The sequence below is a fragment of the Sinohyriopsis cumingii genome, chromosome 12 (genome assembly GCF_028554795.1).
Source record: "Sinohyriopsis cumingii isolate HCF-2022 chromosome 12, ASM2855479v2, whole genome shotgun sequence".
Classification (NCBI taxonomy): domain Eukaryota; kingdom Metazoa; phylum Mollusca; class Bivalvia; order Unionida; family Unionidae; genus Sinohyriopsis; species Sinohyriopsis cumingii.
In genome coordinates this window covers 60,240,741-60,262,105 of record NC_142972.1, presented here as the reverse complement: position 1 = coordinate 60,262,105, position 21,365 = coordinate 60,240,741, and the positions used below count along the sequence as shown (strand labels likewise).

Below are 21,365 nucleotides of genomic sequence, written 5' to 3'. Positions count from 1 at the left end.
AACTAATTGAGGATGAAATCACTGATATATTGAATCTAACAAGTGTTGACCCGGGCGAAATAGTTGTATTTCAAGACCGCCAGGGTAAATTGAAATCCGGTAATGTGTCACTGAATGATGTTTTAACACGACAGCGTGATACCGACGAGGGCGATATCGCGTTGTATACCGTCGACGGACGACTCAAACCGGGTGGACATATATCAGCGGTGACGGATAGGATAACATTAGTCCAGGACGGTTTTACAAGGTTAGATAGATCGGTGACCGAACTTGACGCGCAGGTGAAAAAATCTGCCACCGAGGTGAAAAAATCTGTCGCCGAGGTGAAAAAATCTGTCACCGATATACAACTCACTACCGCTAGTTTTTTTGGAACCCCGACGGTAACCGAACCGAATCTTGCAACAATAAAAAATACTATTTTGGAGTTTACGACGCTGTCGGGCCAATTTACCTCGTTACGAAAAAATGTTAACAGGATCGATGACAACTTTGATAAATTCCTTGGTAAAAAAAATGCCAAACCGGATGAAATCACAATAACTATAAATGATATCACTGCGTATGGACAGGAAATAGAAACAATCAAAACTGATGTTGCAACGAACAAAAGGAGTGTAGACGCGCATGAACGGGAAATAGAAATAATCGGCGCTAATGTTGCAACGATCATAAATAATGTAGACTCGCATGGACGGAAAATAGAAACAATCAAAACTGATGTTACAACGATCATAAATAATATGGACACGCATACACAGGAAATAGGAACAATCAAAACTGATATTGAAGCGAACAAAAAAAATATAGACGCGTATTGGCGGGGAATAGGATTAATCAAAACTGATGTTGCAGCGAACAAAAAAGGTATAGACGTGCATACATATGAAATAGGAACAATCAAACTTGATGTTGCAGCAAACAAAAAAAGTATGACCGAGAATACACGGGAAATAGAAACAATCAAAACTAATGTTGCAGCGAACAAGAATAATATAGACGCGCATTGGCGGGAAGTAGGAATAATCAGAACTGATGTTGAAACGATTAAAGACGGACTACCGAGAGTAGCAGAGCAATTCGAAAAAATAAAAACCCCTCATGAGAACATCATCAACACAGTATACACAATTCGGCATGGATCATTCGATTGGACTCCTACACAGAATACAGTAAATATTACCGCAACTGTTAAGGGTATTTATCGATTGACACTGGTTTCAATGATGCAGTTTAATATATTATCGTCGAGTTCATCCGGGTTTAACAATACAATATCAACAATTATAGACAAGAACGCAACTGAACTGTTTACAATTTATGCCGTTGATAGAAATCTAGCCGGGGCAAACATTACATGGTATGTGGAATTTGCAGCGAATCTAAGTAATTAAAAACACTAGCTCTTTTAAAATAAAAATGACCACCAAGGAAATTGAATCAGAGGTATCACCGACGTCACATCAATATCGATTCGATACCGCAAAAGAATTCTCCGCGAACTTAAAAACGCTTTCCGAACAATACCGTGCAAAAATAAAAAAATACCGTCGTAAAATAACCGCCATCGACGCGGTCGTGTACTCAGTGTCGGGCATAGTAGCCGGCGCCGGTGTTATTTTATCCACGGTAACCACGATAGCCCCGATCGCTGTTCCAATCGCTGTCTCCGCAATGACAACAATTGCTGGAGTCGCCAACGCAATCACTAGGAAGATATCATCGTGTTTTCAGAAAAAACTCGACGAGTACACAGTAAAACATCAAATAGTATCCGACGCGTACTCGAAATTATCCGGGTTGATCTCGTTATCGATTGATAATTTGTTCGTATCCGATGTTGAATTCTCCACGATGGTCCAGTTGTATAGCTCCGCGATGTCAAAAATCGAGGATTTTCAACTGGAAGCCGGAACCACCTCAATGGGCTCTGGTTATTAATATTAAACACTAAAGACAACAAATAATAATAATGTCGCTGAACCCCGAAGGGTTTCAATTACTTCAGCGGATCGTGGAGAACACCACTCCGGTACAAACAAATATGATATCGATAACATCAACGAAACCCGAATTTAGTGTGAACTTCCCATCGCCGGTTCCAGTGAAGGAAATAGCGCTGGCAAAATTGCAAATATATCACAGTTGGCCTAATATTCGAGCGGACGCATTTAACGGACAACAACCTAATAACTCGCTGGTTTTTGCACGGACAAATAAACCCGATGAAACCCCAGACTGGAAGGAGGTTACAATACCAACTGGGTCATACCAAATAGAACAAATCAATAAAGAATTTCAACGCAGGATAAAATCGATCACAGGAAAAGAATCAAAAATCGCTATTACGGTTCATGAACCGACGTTATCGTCGACGATTGAAATAAGCACACCGGGGTATATGGTTGATATCTATAACAGTTCAATAAGAACCATACTAGGTTGGCCTAAGAATCCACCTCATGAAAACCCCGCGGACAAGCAATCGTATCATGAGATTAATCCCAGTTATCGAGATGTTTTGTTTATTATGAAAAACGCGTCACCCCCCGACTGGTTTACATTTCAAGACAGGAATACCATGTATTGGTATTTTAGGGACGAGAAAACTCCTGGATCGGTCTCGACGGCCGAAATTAATTTAAATGATATCGATAGGTTTTTTATCGAGATTAATCATATTTACCAATCACAACTAGAACAGCTACGGGAAACAAAAGCACAAAAACACGTTGAGGTGTTAAATCAACTTATATCAGACATGGAATATATCAATGAACGAATCGTCGGGGTAATAATATCCGCTAGCAGAACTAATGATAAACAAAAATTCCTAACCGAGTATAATATCGCAGAAGCCGATTTACCCGATTTTAATTTTCCAAGATACAACGCGCCAGAACTAAGAAAGTCTCTTAATGATTTTATCAGTCCATCAACTTATATCCTCAGACACGATAACGGGGATGATGGTAGGCATATTGCTCCATACAACGTAAATATCGCATCGGTGATAGCAATCAATCTAGTGTGTGATGTTATCGAAGGGAGTTACCAGGTAGATACCAATCAATCAAATCAAGCTCAACAGGGATATATCCTTTATTCATTTTCACCAACAGCCCCTCCGGGATTTTTAATCGTTGAGAATCCGATTAATCCGGTCTATATGCGATGCCATGATCGGTTTTTAACGAGAATTAATTTTAAACTCACCGATCAGTCAAATAACCTAATTGATCTGCAGGAGGAGGAGTTAGTGATCACTCTGTTTGTAAGATCATTGTAAATAACCACTTAGCAGCAGAGGGGGCGATGACATCGACGCGGTCGTCGATGTGCTTACCGGACGCTGACGACGCTGGGGGTCGGCGCGCAGAAGGTGTTAATTAAACCAAATGACGATTGGACGATCCCCCAGCGTCGTCGTCGTTTTTTTTTTACCAGGCGCTGACGACACTAGATCGTTGAGTGCAGAAAGTAATAATTAAGCAAAATAACGATTGGACAAAATGTCCGATTCGCCCCCTCTGCTGCTACAGTGCAGTAAAAGTTTTAATATTGTGTTGCTCGTCAGTAACTCGCTAATCAATACTTGTTTGTTAAATATAATAAAATAAAATACGAGTTGCACAAAAGAATCAATAAAAGCCATTAACTAACCAAATTAATATACATAATTACTATTTGGGAGTGTTCAAAGTCGGCCATAATGGCCTTATTTATGAAAAGTTTCAAAATATTTTAAAAAAGATATTTATTCAAAGAATAACTTTAAAGTTTCTTTATTTTAAATATTGAAAAGTTATTTTGTTACAAGAATCTAAATGTGATAACTGACATCTATTTTGTTCTTACTTCGACTAGAAAAGTATGAGGAACTATATCAACCCTGGATATTCTCTATGTTTGCAAAAACAGTAATGTTTTCAGTTATTTTTCTTACGCTATTTCATATGGTCCGAATCAACCTGGCATTTGGTCTGAATTAACCCGTAATCTGGTTCAAAACAGCCACAGTCCTAATCAACCCGCATTTTCCAGCCTTAGTCCGAGACCGTATATCGAGTCCGCATTCATGGTTTAGAACCAACCATGAAATATTCCGCGTGAACCAAAAGTATAAAACGAAACTAGGCACTGTTCAAGAAAGATACACGCACGGTGATCAACAGATGTAACAGCATAAACATATCTTTACTATTTTGTAAACAAGGCAGATTGATCCAAGATGTTGGAAAAACTGACTAGAAAATACTGGTACACACTTTATATAGCAAGACGCATCGTTAATCACAATGGACTTACAAGCCGCACAATCTTTTGACGTCTTTCTAGTTAGTGTTGTATTTTTACCCGGAAGGATCAACTGCATCCACTTGAGTACAATCCTAATAATTAGTCTCACAGAGGAGAAAACTAATACGATGGAAGAGAAAAGACGCTGAAAATAACAAAGTTTTTCTTTTTTGTAATCGTTAGCTAAACATGTCAGACACATTTACCATCATTGTCATAGGAGATTCAGGTGTAGGAAAGTCTTCAATAGTGAAATATTTCACTGAAGGAAAATTCATTAAAGATATTCCGACCACACTGCAGCCTGATCTTGCCCGTAAAGATGTTGAATTGAAGAATAAAGGCAAGGTCCAACTCCAAATCTTCGATGCAGCTGGACAAGAAAAAGATTATGGGTAATAGATGGGTGTCGTCTAGTCCTACATGTAGGACCTCGACACTGATATTTATATTTTGGGCGTCAGCAAAAAGAACCCCCAAAACATGTACTATGTCTTACATTGTAGGACTAGGGTTTCGTCATATTTTAATATCGAATTTTCAGTTTCAAATAAAATCCCTAATTAATTCCCAGTTGTATATCATGTAATTCATCTTGTGAAGCAAGCATGAATAACTATGATAGACCCATAGGGACCGACCATTTCATGTAGGGAAGGGCAAGGGGGAGGGGTGTGTGTCATGGATTTCTTTCCTTCCCAGCCAGGATATTTTTTCTTGTAAACACAACTACTAAGATTAAGAAACACAAAGAACTACTAAGAAGTGCTTAGAGACTCTAAGTACAAGAAACTGGACACTAAGAACATAGTAAAGCATTAAATTACCCCAAAACATAAATGGTACTACAAAAAAATCATTAAATATTGTTAACAAGGGTAGTAACAGATACTTTATATTTTGAGTATCAGGAAAGACAACTCAATCATGTCTATGCTCTAGGAGTAAATGTATGCTTACTATTCTGTGAAATAAGACAATAAATCACCATAATCATCATCATTATCATCAACAACATCATCACCACATTCAGGAGCAGCAGAAGTAGAACAGAACATGAATTGTGTTAAAATGTTGTAAATAACTCTCATAAGAGCCTACTGTAAATCTGTTACCCCACATCATTTTCCGAGTAAAAAGTTATCCACCATCATTAACTCTACTATTTAACAACACACACAAGGAGAAAATGAAGCCTACGTTTTCTTTAATATATATTTTCAAGAGTCAATAAGAAGCTCTAAAAAATAGTATAATTTGGTACTATGATCTTAACACACTTTAGAGAACTTAAAACCATGCATAGTAATTGCAATCAATGATTAACTATTGTTGTCAGATTATGGAATGTAACAATATACTGTTTCATGATTAACCATGATATTAATTTCAGCAGCTGCAAAACCGTGAATCACGTTTCATCATGTAACTGTATTTGTAATGGTCGTTTCGCTCCTGAGGTGAGAGTTGTTTACTGCTTGAAAGGATGGTCATTAAAAACCCATTCATTATGTGATCCAATATATTGCACTGTCTTTCGAGGAAAAGAGAAATGGCCCATATTGGTTATCTATTGACAGATCTTATTATTAATAGCATCCATGTTCTCAAAATAAAAGACGTAAAATGCAATTCTATTACTATAAGCGAAAAGAAAAGAGAAATATGTTCCAGATTGAAATAACTCAGTAATGGATTTTTTGTTATTGCTGACATTGACAAAATTTGTCATCTTCTCATGCCTAAATTGGTTTGAAAAATTAAACTAGTTTACTCATAACATCTAGAATTTGTCTTTAAGTTGGCTTTATTTCCTTTATTTGAGAATGCTTAATAAGAAGATTGGTTTCCAAATTTGCTACAGAAAGCTAAGTGGTTAGTGTATCCATCTCGCACGCAGGAGGTTGCAGGTTTGAACAGTACTAACAGCTGCCTCACTTGGCACTCAGGATTAAGAGGCTAGTATTAGAACTGGTCAGCCTGGTGTCAGGATAATGTGACTGGGTAGGACATGATGCTTAGTCTGTGGTATGATACCCCAGTACTAGACATTACATTAAACTGCATCTTTGCAGACATTGCAGTGATTTGACTAAATAATTGTTAAAGCTACGTTAAACATCCAATTCACACACACTGTAGTGGTGTTGCTGGGTGTCGGTGAGGTTGATTGGTGGATTGTACCTTCAAACAGGGTGTCCACTTTATTCGGTTCTTGTTATCTAGGAGATGATCGCCCTTGGTGTTATTGCCCGGATCGAGTAAATATTTATATAAAGTGTGAAACTTATAGGTGGAAGAAATAGAGATCTGAGGAGATATTATAGAACAGAATGACAATGAAAAAAACCCACAACAGTTCAATCAGTTACACAAACAACTGTGATAAAGCATTACATTAGGAAGATACACTTCTTTTTTAAATAAATCGTTCACCTAATTTCAAACACAAATATATTTATATAAATAGCCAGTCTGTTTTAAATGATAGCATTAGTTCATCATAGAATTGAGTGAACAGTCAAAGTCATTGCCTTGTACAACTTTATAACCTGCTGATTTCCAATCTACTCCAACATCACTGTGCAGTGTGGTTGTTCCTCTAGGTCCTTTCACTTTTTCCCTTCCCCAACCTCCTTACTGTCTTGCCTCCTTTGATCCTCAAACTTTGTGTGGGTAGGTGGATACGCAAGTACATAGATACATAGATAATTGGATCAGTAGGTATGTGGATATGGCAGTGGAACTATTTCCCCTTTCAAAATAAACAGAGAAGCAAACTAAATCTTTTGTCAGTTGTCCTACTGGGAATAGGTCATTGCTCCCTTCTTGTTATGTCAGATATCGTTCTATTTGAATTCAAACAGATAACAAAGGCTATCTGGTCAAGCTAAACATGGCAGACCATAAACAAGCTATTCCATCCTGACTCCCATTAACATCACATGAGACATAACAGTTCCGTTCTTGTCTCAATTACACAAATGAATGCATGAAATTCATTACATGGCTTAACTACATTATTTTTAGCGAATACACACGTTCGAGTCTTTAGCATACATGAAATCATCTAAGATCGGTGAATTCAAATGGATTCTCATAACTCATATCAACTAAAGTAATGTATGAAATTCTTTGATTCCTATCACAATCAAGATGACAAATTCAAACAATTCGGCAAAGTTATATAAAGAAGAGCATTGTACAAATTCAGATAGATGAACTCAACCACAGTTATACTCATATCAAGAGAATTGATCTATGGATTTAAACAAATCAATTCATGCAAATATAAGCAAATAAATTCAAGCAAATCATTATATTGGCATCAATGAATTACATGAGATTGACACAGATACCTTTTGCTTTCAAGCTTTGTTTGCTTCTACCGCCATAATTGTGTCCGTTGGCTTTCCAGACATTCGGTCCGTTTGACAAATGTTTTACAAGAGAATGTCTCCCAAATTCAATCTCAGAGTCCCTTATATTTTCACTCTTGCAGGAAAACGTCAACTGACTAGATTTTCGATGGGGGCAATTTAAACCCAAGAAATTTCGTGTGAGAACCATGCCTCTTATTTAGCGTAACCAATCTGGACTAAATATATCTACCACCTTTTATAACTAGGATGCTGGTGGTCATGGGTTCAATCCCTGGCTGAGTCATACCAAAGACTTACAAAAATGGTACTAACACCTGCCTCGCTGGGTATTCAGCTTTAAGAGGTTAGTGTTAGGACTGGTCGGCCTGGTGTGAGGATAATGTGACTGGGTGGGATGTCATGCTACATGTCTGCGGCATGATGCCCCAGTGCTAGAGATCACTATAAACTGCCACACTGCAGACATCGTAGCGATATGACTGAAAAATTGTTAAAGCTACATTAAAAATCCTAATCACATCACATCACATAATTAGACACCAAAATTGCGGTCAGTCTGACTTCTAGATTTCCAAACAACTGATTCTTGTCAATTTCAAATCTGACATTTTCGATACAAAGATCGAAGTAAACCTCTTCCTTCCAGTGTGTCTGATGGTTAAATAAATGAAGGTTTAATTAAGAATCCCTTCCTCTCCCGACACATACATTATAAATCATTGCAGTATAGCGATTTAACAAGCATCAGTCCCCATAAATCTAATTAGTTGTTCTCTGGCCCAAATTAATGTGCTCTTTATAGATCGACAGAAATTTGCACCCTTACACACACACACACACACGCACACAGATTCTTGTAAAACCTCGAACATGGGGACATCTTTATTTTAACAAATTTTGGGCATTAAGAGGTTTTACTATACATTTGATGTATAAACGCCCTATAGAAATAAAAATTGCAGACCACTTCATCAGCAAAAAAGACGGACTGTGGACAAATAAAAATAAAGAATTCATGAACCACAAACTGAAGCTTGTTGTAGAATGGACCCCAAGGAAAACGAATGATCTTATTCTACAGCTGCACAAAGTTGTAAGACAAATATGTGACAGGCTCTCTACGGTACTGAAAAAAGTTTGGTTCTAAGATTTAGTAAACATAAAATTGCACCAGCTGAATGGTACAATGAGTCTGAGGGTTTACTCTAAGAAATTCCTGACTTCTAAAACAAGAGAACAGAACAGAAACCAAAGATTGTTGTCTCCTCCGATGACACATACACTGTTAGAAGAATGCAAGGATTTGCCAAAAAGCCAAACCAGAAGACACAGGTGAAACTAGGCAGAACATATACTGCAAAACAGTAAACTGAGGACAGAACCACACAGTGTTCTTATTGCCTAGTTTTAAGCACTTACAGTCTCTAAGTACTTCGTAGTAGTTCTTAGTGCTCCTTACTAGTTCTTAGTGCTTCATAGTAATTCTTGGTGCTTCTTAGTGCTTCTTACTAGTTCTTAGTGTTCCTTACTAGTTCTTAGTGCTTCTTAGTAGTTCTTAGTGCTCCTTACTAGTTCTTAGTGCTTCTTAGTAGTTCTTAGAGCTCCTTAGTAGTTCTTAGTGCTCCTTAGTAGTTCTTAGTGCTCCTTACTAGTTCTTAGTGCTTCTTATTAGTTCTTAGTGCTTCTTAGTAGTTCTTAGTGCTCCTTACTAGTTCTTAGTGCTCCTTAGTAGTTCTTAGTGCTTCTTACTAGTTCTTAGTGCTCCTTAGTAGTTCTTAATGCTGTTAGTAGTTCTTAGTGCTTCTTAGTAGTTCTTAGTGCTTCATAGCAGTGTTTACCAAGACCGTATTTTTACTCTTACCCCAAGATGTTTTTTCAACTAATACAAAAATAAAATATCACCACCCTACCACTGACAGACCATCTAAAGATGAAAAGATCATTAAGTTGATATGTGTCTTGATAAGGTATCACATCACAGACTGCATATCATGAATCATATTGATACATTGCACAGATGTATCGTTTCACCCCTACCTGTAGGTATGAAGATAAATAAACATTAATACAAATATACAGATCTGGGTCATACTCTACTATGTAAACAAGTCATTAGCAAATGGCAATATGCAAAAGAACTGAAGAATGTAATGGTCACAAGAAGCAAAAGTTGACATGCCTGACAATGGTCTACAGTGTTAGTTTGTAATTCCTGTGATCTTTCATGTGGTTAACAAAAGTAATACAGTGTCCTTTTCGACATTAATCAGGATATTTTGGTTTTTACAAGATTCTCTTGCATGTAAATTTCAATCATTGCAGCAATTATTTTTTTTAACTGAATAAATCCATTCATTTATTTTTTAAATCTGTAAATTATCTACCATACTTGTGTCTAAATTGTCCATTCTTTTCCAAATTTCTCTGTAGAAGGACAATGGAATTTTAATGGCTGTCTTTTGATTGTCTATGCTTTTATTTAATAGTATTGATTTTATGGGTTCACATTTTAGTTGTTGGGAAAACACACTTCTACTAGCTTTGACTTTGTATATTTGTTATCAAACAGCAAAGAAATGAACAGCTGTTATTTTCTAAAGCAGATTTTACAAAAATTTTTTTTTTGCATAGTAAGGTTTTTAAACTATTATATGCATTTCTAAAGTGTGAATTCAGTTATGACATATTTTAATTTCATTGACAACTTGTCTAGGTTTTGATTGAGATAATCTGAATCCTATATTCTATTGTAAATTCAGTAATACCTAACAAATTTTGATATTTTATACAAAACAATTTTATTTTTCAGGAATTTAACTAGGTCCACCTGCAGAGATAAAGACGGCGCACTAATTGTCTACAATGTAACAGATAGAAAGAGCTTTGATAGTATATCAAAATGGTTAGGAGATGCAAACATTTACATGCCTAAAAAAAGTATTATCTACATTGTAGGAAACATGATTGACAAAAATGTCCCACGCATATCTGAATTTGAAGGGAAAGACTGGGCTGAAAAACATCAGTCAAAGTATTTTGAAACATCTGCAAAAGATGGAACAAACATTCATGAAGTGTTCCATTCCCTTGCAGAGGACATTTATGCTAAGAATAAGGAAAGGCCAGGATATTTCTGGAGTAGGGAAAATGATGATCGGCAGTACATGTTAGAGCAGTTTGACAAAAGTAATGAAGTTGGGTTTAAGTCTGGTAAAAGATGTTGTTGTCAATGTTGTCTATGTTAAAGTGACTCATGGTAATACTGAAGATATACATGGATACTTCTACAAATCAAACAACCTTGGAGACCATATAATTTTAGAAAATATAACAAGGAAGCTAATCTTTGCTAAAATTGTATGCAAATTAAATTTTTCTACCCGAGCTTCTATATAATAATCCTTATATCCATCACTCCATCCCTCCTTCCATCTGGTACACAATCTCATTAGCACACATGGTCCCAAAGTTTTGTTGCATTACCCTAAGACTTGGTAAATATTATGTTCATCACGTGATGTTGCTGTTGTGGGTTTAACACCATTTTTCAGCAAATGATAGGCTATACCTGAGAAGCATCACTGACCTGCAGAAAGGTATTAGCTGAGCTTTCCCACGTACCCATTTTGGCTGAACCTGAGACTAGAATTCATGTGGACAGAGGCGAGATGTCAGTGATCAGTAACAGCAAGTGCTGTAGACTGAATTCATCACCTGAAGATGTACATACAGACAAATCACTGCTCTAAGGATTTTTGTCAGTTATTGCCATTTTTAATTTGCAGTAGGATTTAGTGAATTTTGTGAAAGCAACTCACATATTTTAATGGATCACCAGGAATACATCTTTATTGCCCAGTTTATGTGTATCTGTCTGACAATGTCAATAGCACAACTACTCTGAAAGTGTTTGATGGATTGCCATGGAACATGGTAAATACTACGGTAGGTACCTGATGATGGGTGTGTTGACAAATAACTTTACACCAATAATTCTTTTTATAAAGTTATTGCACATTTTGTCATTTATCTTAATGCAGTGTCTGATATAATTTCATTAGTATGTACAACTAGTCTTGTAGTTTTTGATGGATTACTGTAAAATGTGGCAAAAAGAGTTATTGCCCTTGTTTAGTTGCAGCTGAATGCATTGCACAACAAAATCTTCAGCTGGTCTGCAAATTTTAGTGCATCACCATTAAACTTGGAAAATGTTGTAATCATCTTCTAAAGATGCACATATCAAGTTATTGTCATTTTGACTTCAGTCTTCGTGTAAAGTGTTGTAATCATCTTCTAAAGATGCACATATCAAGTTATTGTCATTTTGACTTCAGTCTTCGTGTAAAATGTGGCAAATTATTTTTAAACACAACTAGTTTTAGTTTAAAATTGATCTTTTTGAAACTTAGTAAATGTTCTCGTCATCATTTGAAGATGTACATACCAACAGATTGCTGTCACAATGTTTGTTAGAGTCACATCCCTTTATGGCCTGCAGCCAAATAAAGTGTAGACTCATCTTGATCATGGGGGAATGGTGGCATTCTGAAGATTTGGACTATATTCATGTGAGCAAATTGCGTGCCCTTCTGCCTTTTTTGTGATGAAATCACACAAATAATATATAAAGTGAATGTCAATGACAAGTGATGTACTTATCACCAGTTTAAGTGAATATTTATACTTGTTTCTTCCAAGAAGAAAACTGTTTGACAAAAAATTATTTTCTGTAATTAACAATAGGCCCAGGTGGGTATGAAATCACTCCCATGATTTACATGCACTGAAAAATGACCTAAATACCCCACCCAAAAGGCATGAACAGTTAGCCAGATACACTGGATATAGAGATTACCGTACTTTCAGTTCTGTTGATTGCAGAAGTTAAGAAAACATTTGATTTTTGATGCTATCTGTCAGTGTTGATGAGTTCTGTTGAGTGCATTATTTAAAGGTAAAGCAGTCTATCGTTTTTCTTTTAGTTTGTTATAGTCAATAACAGGCATGTTTGATAACAGATTTGAAAAAAATCTTGAAGCTAGGATGCTTTCTATCAGTTGGTAAAATTCTTTCAAGAGGGTTTTAGCTCACCTGTCCCAACTGTCCTTATGGTATGGCCATGCATCCATCTTGCATTGTGTGTGGTATGTCCATTAACGATTGTAGTTTAAATTTATCCTTAGGAACCACCAGATCAGTTGTGATCAAAATGTGGCACAAAGTGCTTTCAGACTTGTTCAAAATTGTGCCAATCCACCATCAAATGTGGCCACCATTACTAAAGTAGTTACAGCCATCAGGAAACCAGCCTTACAAACGATGCTGATCTGCCATTAAATGTGGTCAGTATTACTAAAAATCTTGATGGGACTGGAAAGTCATAATGACATGGGATTTTCACCAAAAGATTTCTTATGATGCATACTTAGTTCTAAATTAAAATGGTGCTGATGTGGGGTCTAATATGGCTCCTACCATGGCTAGCTTGAAAATCTTGTTATCACTCTTTATCCATCATGGCTGCCATGGTATTATGGTATTTGGATGATCAGTTGACGAGCTTAAAAATATACAGTGTTGAATATAGAGATAATAATTATCATTTGACACGTTAAATTTTTTCAGTACTTTGCATTATAATGACATATATGAAAGGTTCTGATTTTTTCTCCACCATGGTGGTGAAAAGAAAATATTTGCTTTACAAAAAGGTCTGCTCAAATGTTACTTCTTTCAGTAAAGGAATGAAACTATTTCTAAATAGACCAGAAGACCTTATGGAATTATCTGTTGTCAGTAATCCATCTGTCCGCTAACACAAGTTTGCCACTTCATCTAAACTACTTGGAGGATTGCCATGAAACTTTACACACACATTCATCCCATGGTATAGTTGGTTCTAAATGACAAAGCTGCTTGGACTTCCACCACAGTGGCCATCTTGAAAATCATATCATCACTAATCCTTCTGAAACGATGGTCATATCAACATGGGGTTTCCACTAAAAGACATCTTGTGGTGTCTGGTTGGTGTAAGTGAAAATGGTGCAGATGTGAGGTCCAGTATGGTTACCACGGTAGCCATCTTGAAATTCTTTTATTACTATTACATCTGCATGGATGGTCATATCAACATGGGGTTTTCACTAAAAGACTTGTTATTTCTAGTTGATATTAATAAAAATGGTGCCAGGCTGAGTTCCACTATGGCCATTGTGGCATCCAGCTTGAAAATCTTGTTATTATTACTTGTCCTGAATGGATGGTCATATCAAAATGGGAATTTTGTTAAAAGACTTTTTATGATGTCTAGTTGGTCCTAAATAAAAATGGCACTGATTTGATGTCCAACATGGCCATCATGACAGCCATCTTGAAAATCTTGTTTTTGCTACTCCCCCTGAATGCATGGTCATTTTAGAATGGGGTTTTCAAAAAAGACCTTTTATCATGTGTAGTTAGTCTTAAATGGTACCAGTCTGACTTCCTGTATGGTTGCCACAGTGACCAGATTCAGAATCTTGTTATTGCTGCAACTCTACTTGAATGGTCAGCATGGGGTTTTCACTAATAGATTTTATATGATATCTAACTGGTCCTAAATAAAAATAGTGCCAATCGGACAACTAATATGGTTACCAAGGCATTCATCTTAAAAATCTTTGCTATGGGATATCTACTGGAACAAAAAGTCACATTGACAAGGGGTTTTCACTAGATTAATACTTATGATGTCTAGTTGGTCTTAACTGAAATAGATATACCATGGCAACCATTTTGAAGAGCTTGTCATTGCTACTTCTGAAGGTTATCTCTTCTCCTTTCTGAATGGATTTCTATATCAGCATGGGGTTTTCACCAATAGACCTCTATACATAGTTGGTTCTAAATGAAAATGGTGCCAGTTGTACAGCCAATGTGGATGCTATGAGACTGTCTTAAAAATATTGTTATCACCATTTCCCTTCAACAGATGAACTTTAATGATTATGACATGGGGTTTTCACCGAGTCCTAAATGAAAATGGTGTCAGTTGTACATCAAATACCATCTTAAAACTTTTGTTGTCATTACTCCCCCTAAATTGATGATCATTATGGTATGGGTTTTTCACCAGATGGCTTCTAATGATGTCTGCTTTGTTTAAATCCAATGTTTACACCACAACCGCTCATATGACAACCTGACAACCTTGTTATCACTGAAGGATATCATAGCTGGTTTCCACACTTCACATTTTAAAGGCAGAAATGGTCTTATCATGAATACCGGGACATAGTCTTATCATGAATACCTGGACATGGTCTTATCATGAATACCTGGACATGGTCTTATCATGAATACCTGGACATAGTCTTATCATGAATACCTGGACATAGTCTTATCATGAATACCTGGACATAGTCTTATCATGAATACCTGACATAGTCTTATCATGAATACCTGGACATAGTCTTATCATGAATACCTGGACATAGTCTTATCATGAATACCTGGACTTGGTCTTATCATGAATACCTGACATAGTCTTATCATGAATACCTGGACTTGGTCTTATCATGAATACCTGGACATAGTCTTATCATGAATACCTGGACATAGTCTTATCATGAATACCTGGACATAGTCTTATCATGAATACCTGGACATGGTCTTATCATGAATATCTGGACATGGTCTTATCATGAATACCTGGACATAGTCTTATCATGAATACCTGGACATAGTCTTATCATGAATACCTGGACTTGGTCTTATCATGAATACCTGGACATAGTCTTATCATGAATACCTGGACTTGGTCTTATCATGAATACCTGGACATTCTTTCACCCAGCACATAAGAGATTATTCAAAAGAGTGTGACTTGTGTACTGAAGTTAGTTGCTTCTCAGGAATTGTACCATCATGGAGAAAAAGAGTAACTGACCTTTTCATCAACAGTGTTGGTAAGAGGATCACAATATCATGGCCATTGTTCCCCACTGCCTCGTAATAAAAAAACTGGATGTTCTGGAAAGTGGGTGTATTACTGAGTCAGTTATATGTGGCCATCCAGGGTCTTGCTTCAAAGCTAATATGGTTGAAAATATGAAAAAAATATTAATATTAGGTTTATGAGTTGAGTCCATCAAGGGCCAGAACTTTGTTTACTATGTCACTGAAATATATTTTTAAAAATGGTTTCCGTGATGTTGTACACTTTGCATGAATATCCAGCTCTTTGCACAAAATATAAGCAGACATTGGAAATGACAGTAAAAACATGGTTTAATTTCATTCAGCTTGCTAGATTTTTCATCTCCCACTGCCAAGTACCAGTGTCACAGAACAACATTAATTGGGATGATGGAAGGAGAAGGACATATGACTTTGCTTTCAAAAAGAAATCCATTTTAGTTATTATTTTTTTACCCACTGGAATTGGGGATTACTTTCAGCATTGGATGATCCCAGGTCTGAGTTACCGCTGATCTTTCCTACCTCACGTTAGATGTTTAGACAGCTATGTTTGGGTGGAATTTGACCTCAACTGTTCAAATATCTAACACAATATGGTGCTGCTGCTGGTATTTTGTGACTCATTTCAGAGCTAGGTTAACTGAAGCATGCCAGGTAAATTAGTGCTCTTCTCACAATTACGAGAGCAATGGCCTTGATAGGACTCAAACACACGACTTTTTTTGAGTCAGCTGACCTTACCAAATATAAGCCTCTGGTTTTTATAAATGTGTGGTGAATTGGTGTTTTTTTATATATATATAAATGGAACTAGTTTTATGTCAGAGGCCTAGGCCTGATTCGAATATGAATGCCTTACCTTTACACCATAAATAGGTATCTGTGACCAATTTTTCTTAACTTATTTTTCTTTTTCTTTTTAGTTTGCATTATGCAAGAGCTTTGACAGATTGTGTATGATGTCATGTGTAAGACATGTAGTCTGTACATCAATAAGAGATGTAGTCTGTACATCAATAAGAGATGTAGTCTGTACATCAATAAGACACGTAGTCTGTACATCAATAAGACACATAGTCTGTACATCAATAAGAGATGTAGTCTGTACATCAATAAGACATGTAGTCTGTACATCATTAAGACACGTAGTCTGTACATCAATAAGACACGAAGTCTGTACATCAATAAGACATGTAGTCTGTACATCAATAAGAGATGTGGTCTGTACATCAATAAGACACATAGTCTGTACATCAATAAGACACACAGTCTGTACATCAATAAGAGATGTAGTCTGTACATCAATAATACACGTAGTCTGTACATCAATAAGACATGTAGTCTGTAAATCAATAAGACATGTAGTCTGTACATCAGTAAGAGATGTGGTCTGTACATCAATAAGAGATGTAGTCTGTACATCAATAATACACGTAGTCTGTACATCAATAAGAAATGTAGTCTGTACATCAATAAGACACGTAGTCTGTACATCAATAAGACACGTAGTCTGTACATCGATAAGAGATGTGGTCTGTACATCAATAAGACACGTAGTCTGTACATCAATAAGAGATGTGGTCTGTACATCAATAAGACACGTAGTCTGTACATCAATAAGACATGTAGTCTGTAAATCAATAAGACATGTAGTCTGTACATCAATAAGAGATGTGGTCTGTACATCAATAAGACACGTAGTCTGTACATCAATAAGACACATAGTCTGTACATCAATAAGAGATGTAGTCTGTAAATCAATAAGACATGTAGTCTGTACATCAATAAGAGATGTGGTCTGTACATCAATAAGACACGTAGTCTGTACATCAATAAGACACATAGTCTGTACATCAATAAGAGATGTAGTCTGTACATCAATAAGAGATATAGTTTGTACATCAATAAGACACGTAGTCTACATCAATAAGAGATGTAGTCTGTACATCAATAAGACATGTAGTCTGTACATCAATAAGACATGTAGTCTGTACATCAATAAGACATGTAGTCTACATCAATAAGAGATGTAGTCTGTACATCAATAAGACACGTAGTCTACATCAATAAGAGATGTAGTCTGTACATCAATAAGACATGTAGTCTGTACATCAATAAGACATGTAGTCTGTACATCAATAATACATGTAGTCTGTACATCAATAAGACGTAGTCTGTACATCAATAAGACATGTAGTCTACATCAATAAGAGATGTAGTTTGTACATCAATAAGACATGTAGTCTGTACATCAATAAGAGATATAGTTTGTACATCAATAAGACATGTAGTCTGTACATCAATAAGACATGTAGTCTGTACATCAATAAGACATGTAGTCTCTACATCAATAAGACATGTAGTCTGTACATCAATAAGACACGTAGTCTGTACATCATTACATTAATCTCATATAATGTCAGATTAAGCTTAAATGAGGAGATTTAAGAAATGGTCAGCTTACACAATATAAATGGATGAGGTTGATAATATTTAAACATTGTACTTTTATCCTTATCGGCAGGAATTTTTATCTGCAAGTGCTTTTGCATGTGTATGACCGTCTCGCTTATATATCATTTTAGAGACCACCTGAATATTTATTTATATATTTTTTAATAGATTATATTTATTTGTAGCAATCTGTATTTTCTATTACAAACATTGTATTTTCTTTCTCTCCATCTGATCAATCTGCTCCTGCTGTTTACAGGGATAATATCCTTTCTTTCTATCTCACTATCCATCTATCTGTATACACACACACACACACACACACACACACACACAGAGTAATCAAAATTCTGAATTCTGTAGTCCTACAAAGTTACAGTGACCTCTTTATAGCTTGCTTATTCAGGGGCCTAACTATAAAGAATGGACAGAAACTAATTTTCATCTCCTAGCAGCAGAAATTTATTCTGAAGCAATTTATCATGGAAACATTCAGAATATTTTGCATGCCAGTATTTGTATTTTCCAAGGGGAAATGGACAAAAAGATGATAGAAAAGGGAAACTATTTGCAGTACTTCAATCACTCTGTAATGAAATCTTGTTATCATATCAGGATGCTCTCACTGCAGGTCACCAGCATATCAAACAAACACGCCATGCAATCCAGTTAAAATATTGTTTGCCACACATGTATAGGGATATTCAGTATTATATTAAATCATGCAAGATTTCTCAGAGAGTAAAATGAGATAAGCATCAGATATGCATCTATAAAGCTACTGCTGGTAGAAGATTTATTTATCCAAATTCATATGGACATCTTGGTACCCTTCCAAAAAGTGACAATGGTGAAAGATTTGTTCATGTATTTTGGGTGCATCCAACAAATGGCCAGAGGCCACAACTGACAGGAGAATAGCCAGAATTCTTTACAATTTATTGGTATGGGGCACTGGAGTCCATTATTACCAGCCGAGGTCAAAATTTAGTATCCTGCCTAATGAACAAGTTCTGCAACATTTTCCAGATATAAAAAATTCAAACAAGAAGCTACCTGTGCCCAGAGGGAAATGCAGCTTGTGAGCACATGAATGACAGCGTATCATAAGCTTTATGCAGTGAAACACATTCAATCTGGCCAAGTCTATTGCAAAGTGTATTCTTAGCTCTATGTCCACTCCTTCAACTCAGTCAACACAGTTTTCACCTTATCTTCTTCAATTTGGGCAAGAATGTCGCATTCCCATTGACACAGTATTAATACCTTTTTCAACAATGGGCAAATCAGCTGAATCATATTTGGCTAAAATCCTTGAAAGTCATGAGTTGTTTCGAGAAATGGTTAGGGAAAAAACATCCAGCAGGTTCTGGAACTAAGTACATGAACAAGCAGCAACATGATACAAGTCCAATTGGCTCAATTTCATTTGTGGCACAGATGTTGGTCACACTGTTCTTAAGTTCCGGTAGCCATGTCTTCCAAATTGTGTCATAAATGTTTTTTTTCCATGCTATCTCACCCAGGTTCAAGATAATCATAGATTTTAATTTCAGGGATTGCAAGAAATAAGCTTGTAAAATCTTTAATCTATGCCAACAGGTTTAAGGAATATATTTTTTCCTGATCTAAGACCCATCAATCCACCAGGCCGGTCGATAAAAGGAGAAAGAGAGTTCATTCTCTAGTTAATCAGTGGCTCATACAGATACTGAAACAGACTCTGCTATGCAACCAGGTAATCAAAATTCTGACTCCACTACATATCCAAAGTTGGGGCAACAGACTGAGTTTCCAAGTGGGTCACATTCGTACAACCTGGCAAACTGGACAAGATTTTGTGCCCCAAACCTAGTAGAGGTATAATGTGGTACTGTTGTAAATGCGAAGGAAAACAAAAAACTACTTGGGTACAGGAGATGGATTTATGCCCTTATTTAATTAGGGGTTTCATGTACAAAAACCTCTTCGGAGGAAAAAGATAACGCAAATTCAAATTACATAATAAGTTTAACAAAGTGAAATGCCACCTAATTACATTAATGAGATGAGAAAACAAACGACATAAAACAAATATTAATGACAATGAGACCCACACTGTTCTCCATTTGGCTTTCTAAGTCCACAAGGGACCCACACTGTTCTCCATTTGGCTTTCTAAGTCCACAAGGGACCTGCACTGTTCTCCATTTGGCTTTCTAAGTCCACAAGGGACCCACACTGTTCTCCATTTGGCTTTCTAAGTCCACGTTCTTGCATTTGTAAGGCCAACTTAGTTCAAACCAAAAGCACAATTCTTGTTGTCAAAATTGTGAAAATTGGGCCCATTCATTAGGACCTTTGGGGTTTTTAAGCTTTTATTTCATTTATAAGATTGGTTTGGGTTTGTACTGCTTGGTTTTCACTCCTATGGAATAATTTACAGTTAGGGTCTGTCCACTGAGAACGTACACATAGGGTGGGGGCTTAACCCAAATTCATATGCTTGTGTGTGTGTGGGGTCTACTGATAATGTACGTATGCATTGGAAACGAGGTGGGTAGGGGTGAAACCTTGATAATAATTTGTCTAATAAGTAACTGTTTGACTCTGTTCAGTCGGTATTTGAGTTTTAGCGGACACTAGACAAACTTTTTAAAGTTATGCAACATTTCTTTTATGCAGCCAGACATTCAACATCGGTGGACTATCTGTGTTATTAAACACATTAATATTATTAATCCTTGATCGTTTCTGCATGGATTAAATATAGTTTGTTCTATATAGAATTGGGGTGGGTGCATCAAACATACATATGCAGGTGGGGGGTGTAAAAAAGTATGATGTGTACAGAGAGGGTGAGGGGTTAAGCTCTGCCAGATTTTCATGTACATACTAAATGGATGGCCCTTTGTATCTTTGAACATGCAGTGCTTGTCACTAGTTGGATTAACTAAATTTTAAATAATTTCTAACCCAGGGAACAGAAATTGCAGACAATGACACAAGTACTAAGTGTGTACACACTTTCTGTGGAAGGGTGTTCATCTTCACTAAGTTCATGGTAGAATGGCCAAATAGAAGAGAATGGATTGTTATATGGTGATGATCTGAAAATTCAGAAGGTTTAAAAAAATTGTTGTTTGTGGGGTTTAACGCCATTTTTCAGCACACGATAGGCTATGCATGGCAGCCAGTATTAATGGTGGAGGAAGAACCCGGGAAGAACCACCAACCCATGAGAAGCTACTGGCAAGCTTTCTCACATACCCACATTGGCCA

The 21,365-nt window shown here is 36.5% G+C and overlaps 1 protein-coding gene across 2 annotated transcripts; it reads left to right on the top strand.

The window, feature by feature from the left end:
• Positions 1–4,123: 4,123 nt before the first annotated feature.
• LOC149786562 (ras-related protein RabC-like) lies at positions 4,124–18,292 on the top strand. 2 transcript variants are annotated; one of them, XM_089977068.1, is made up of 2 exons: positions 4,124–4,697; positions 10,495–18,292. In XM_089977068.1, the coding sequence occupies exon 2, from the start codon at positions 16,607–16,609 to the stop codon at positions 17,672–17,674; it is 1,068 nt and encodes a 355-aa protein (XP_089833194.1). In that variant the 5' UTR covers positions 4,124–4,697; positions 10,495–16,606; the 3' UTR covers positions 17,675–18,292. Both variants share the same exon structure in this region, with proteins under 2 accessions (XP_089833194.1, XP_089833195.1).
• The last annotated feature ends 3,073 nt before the right edge of the window (positions 18,293–21,365 follow it).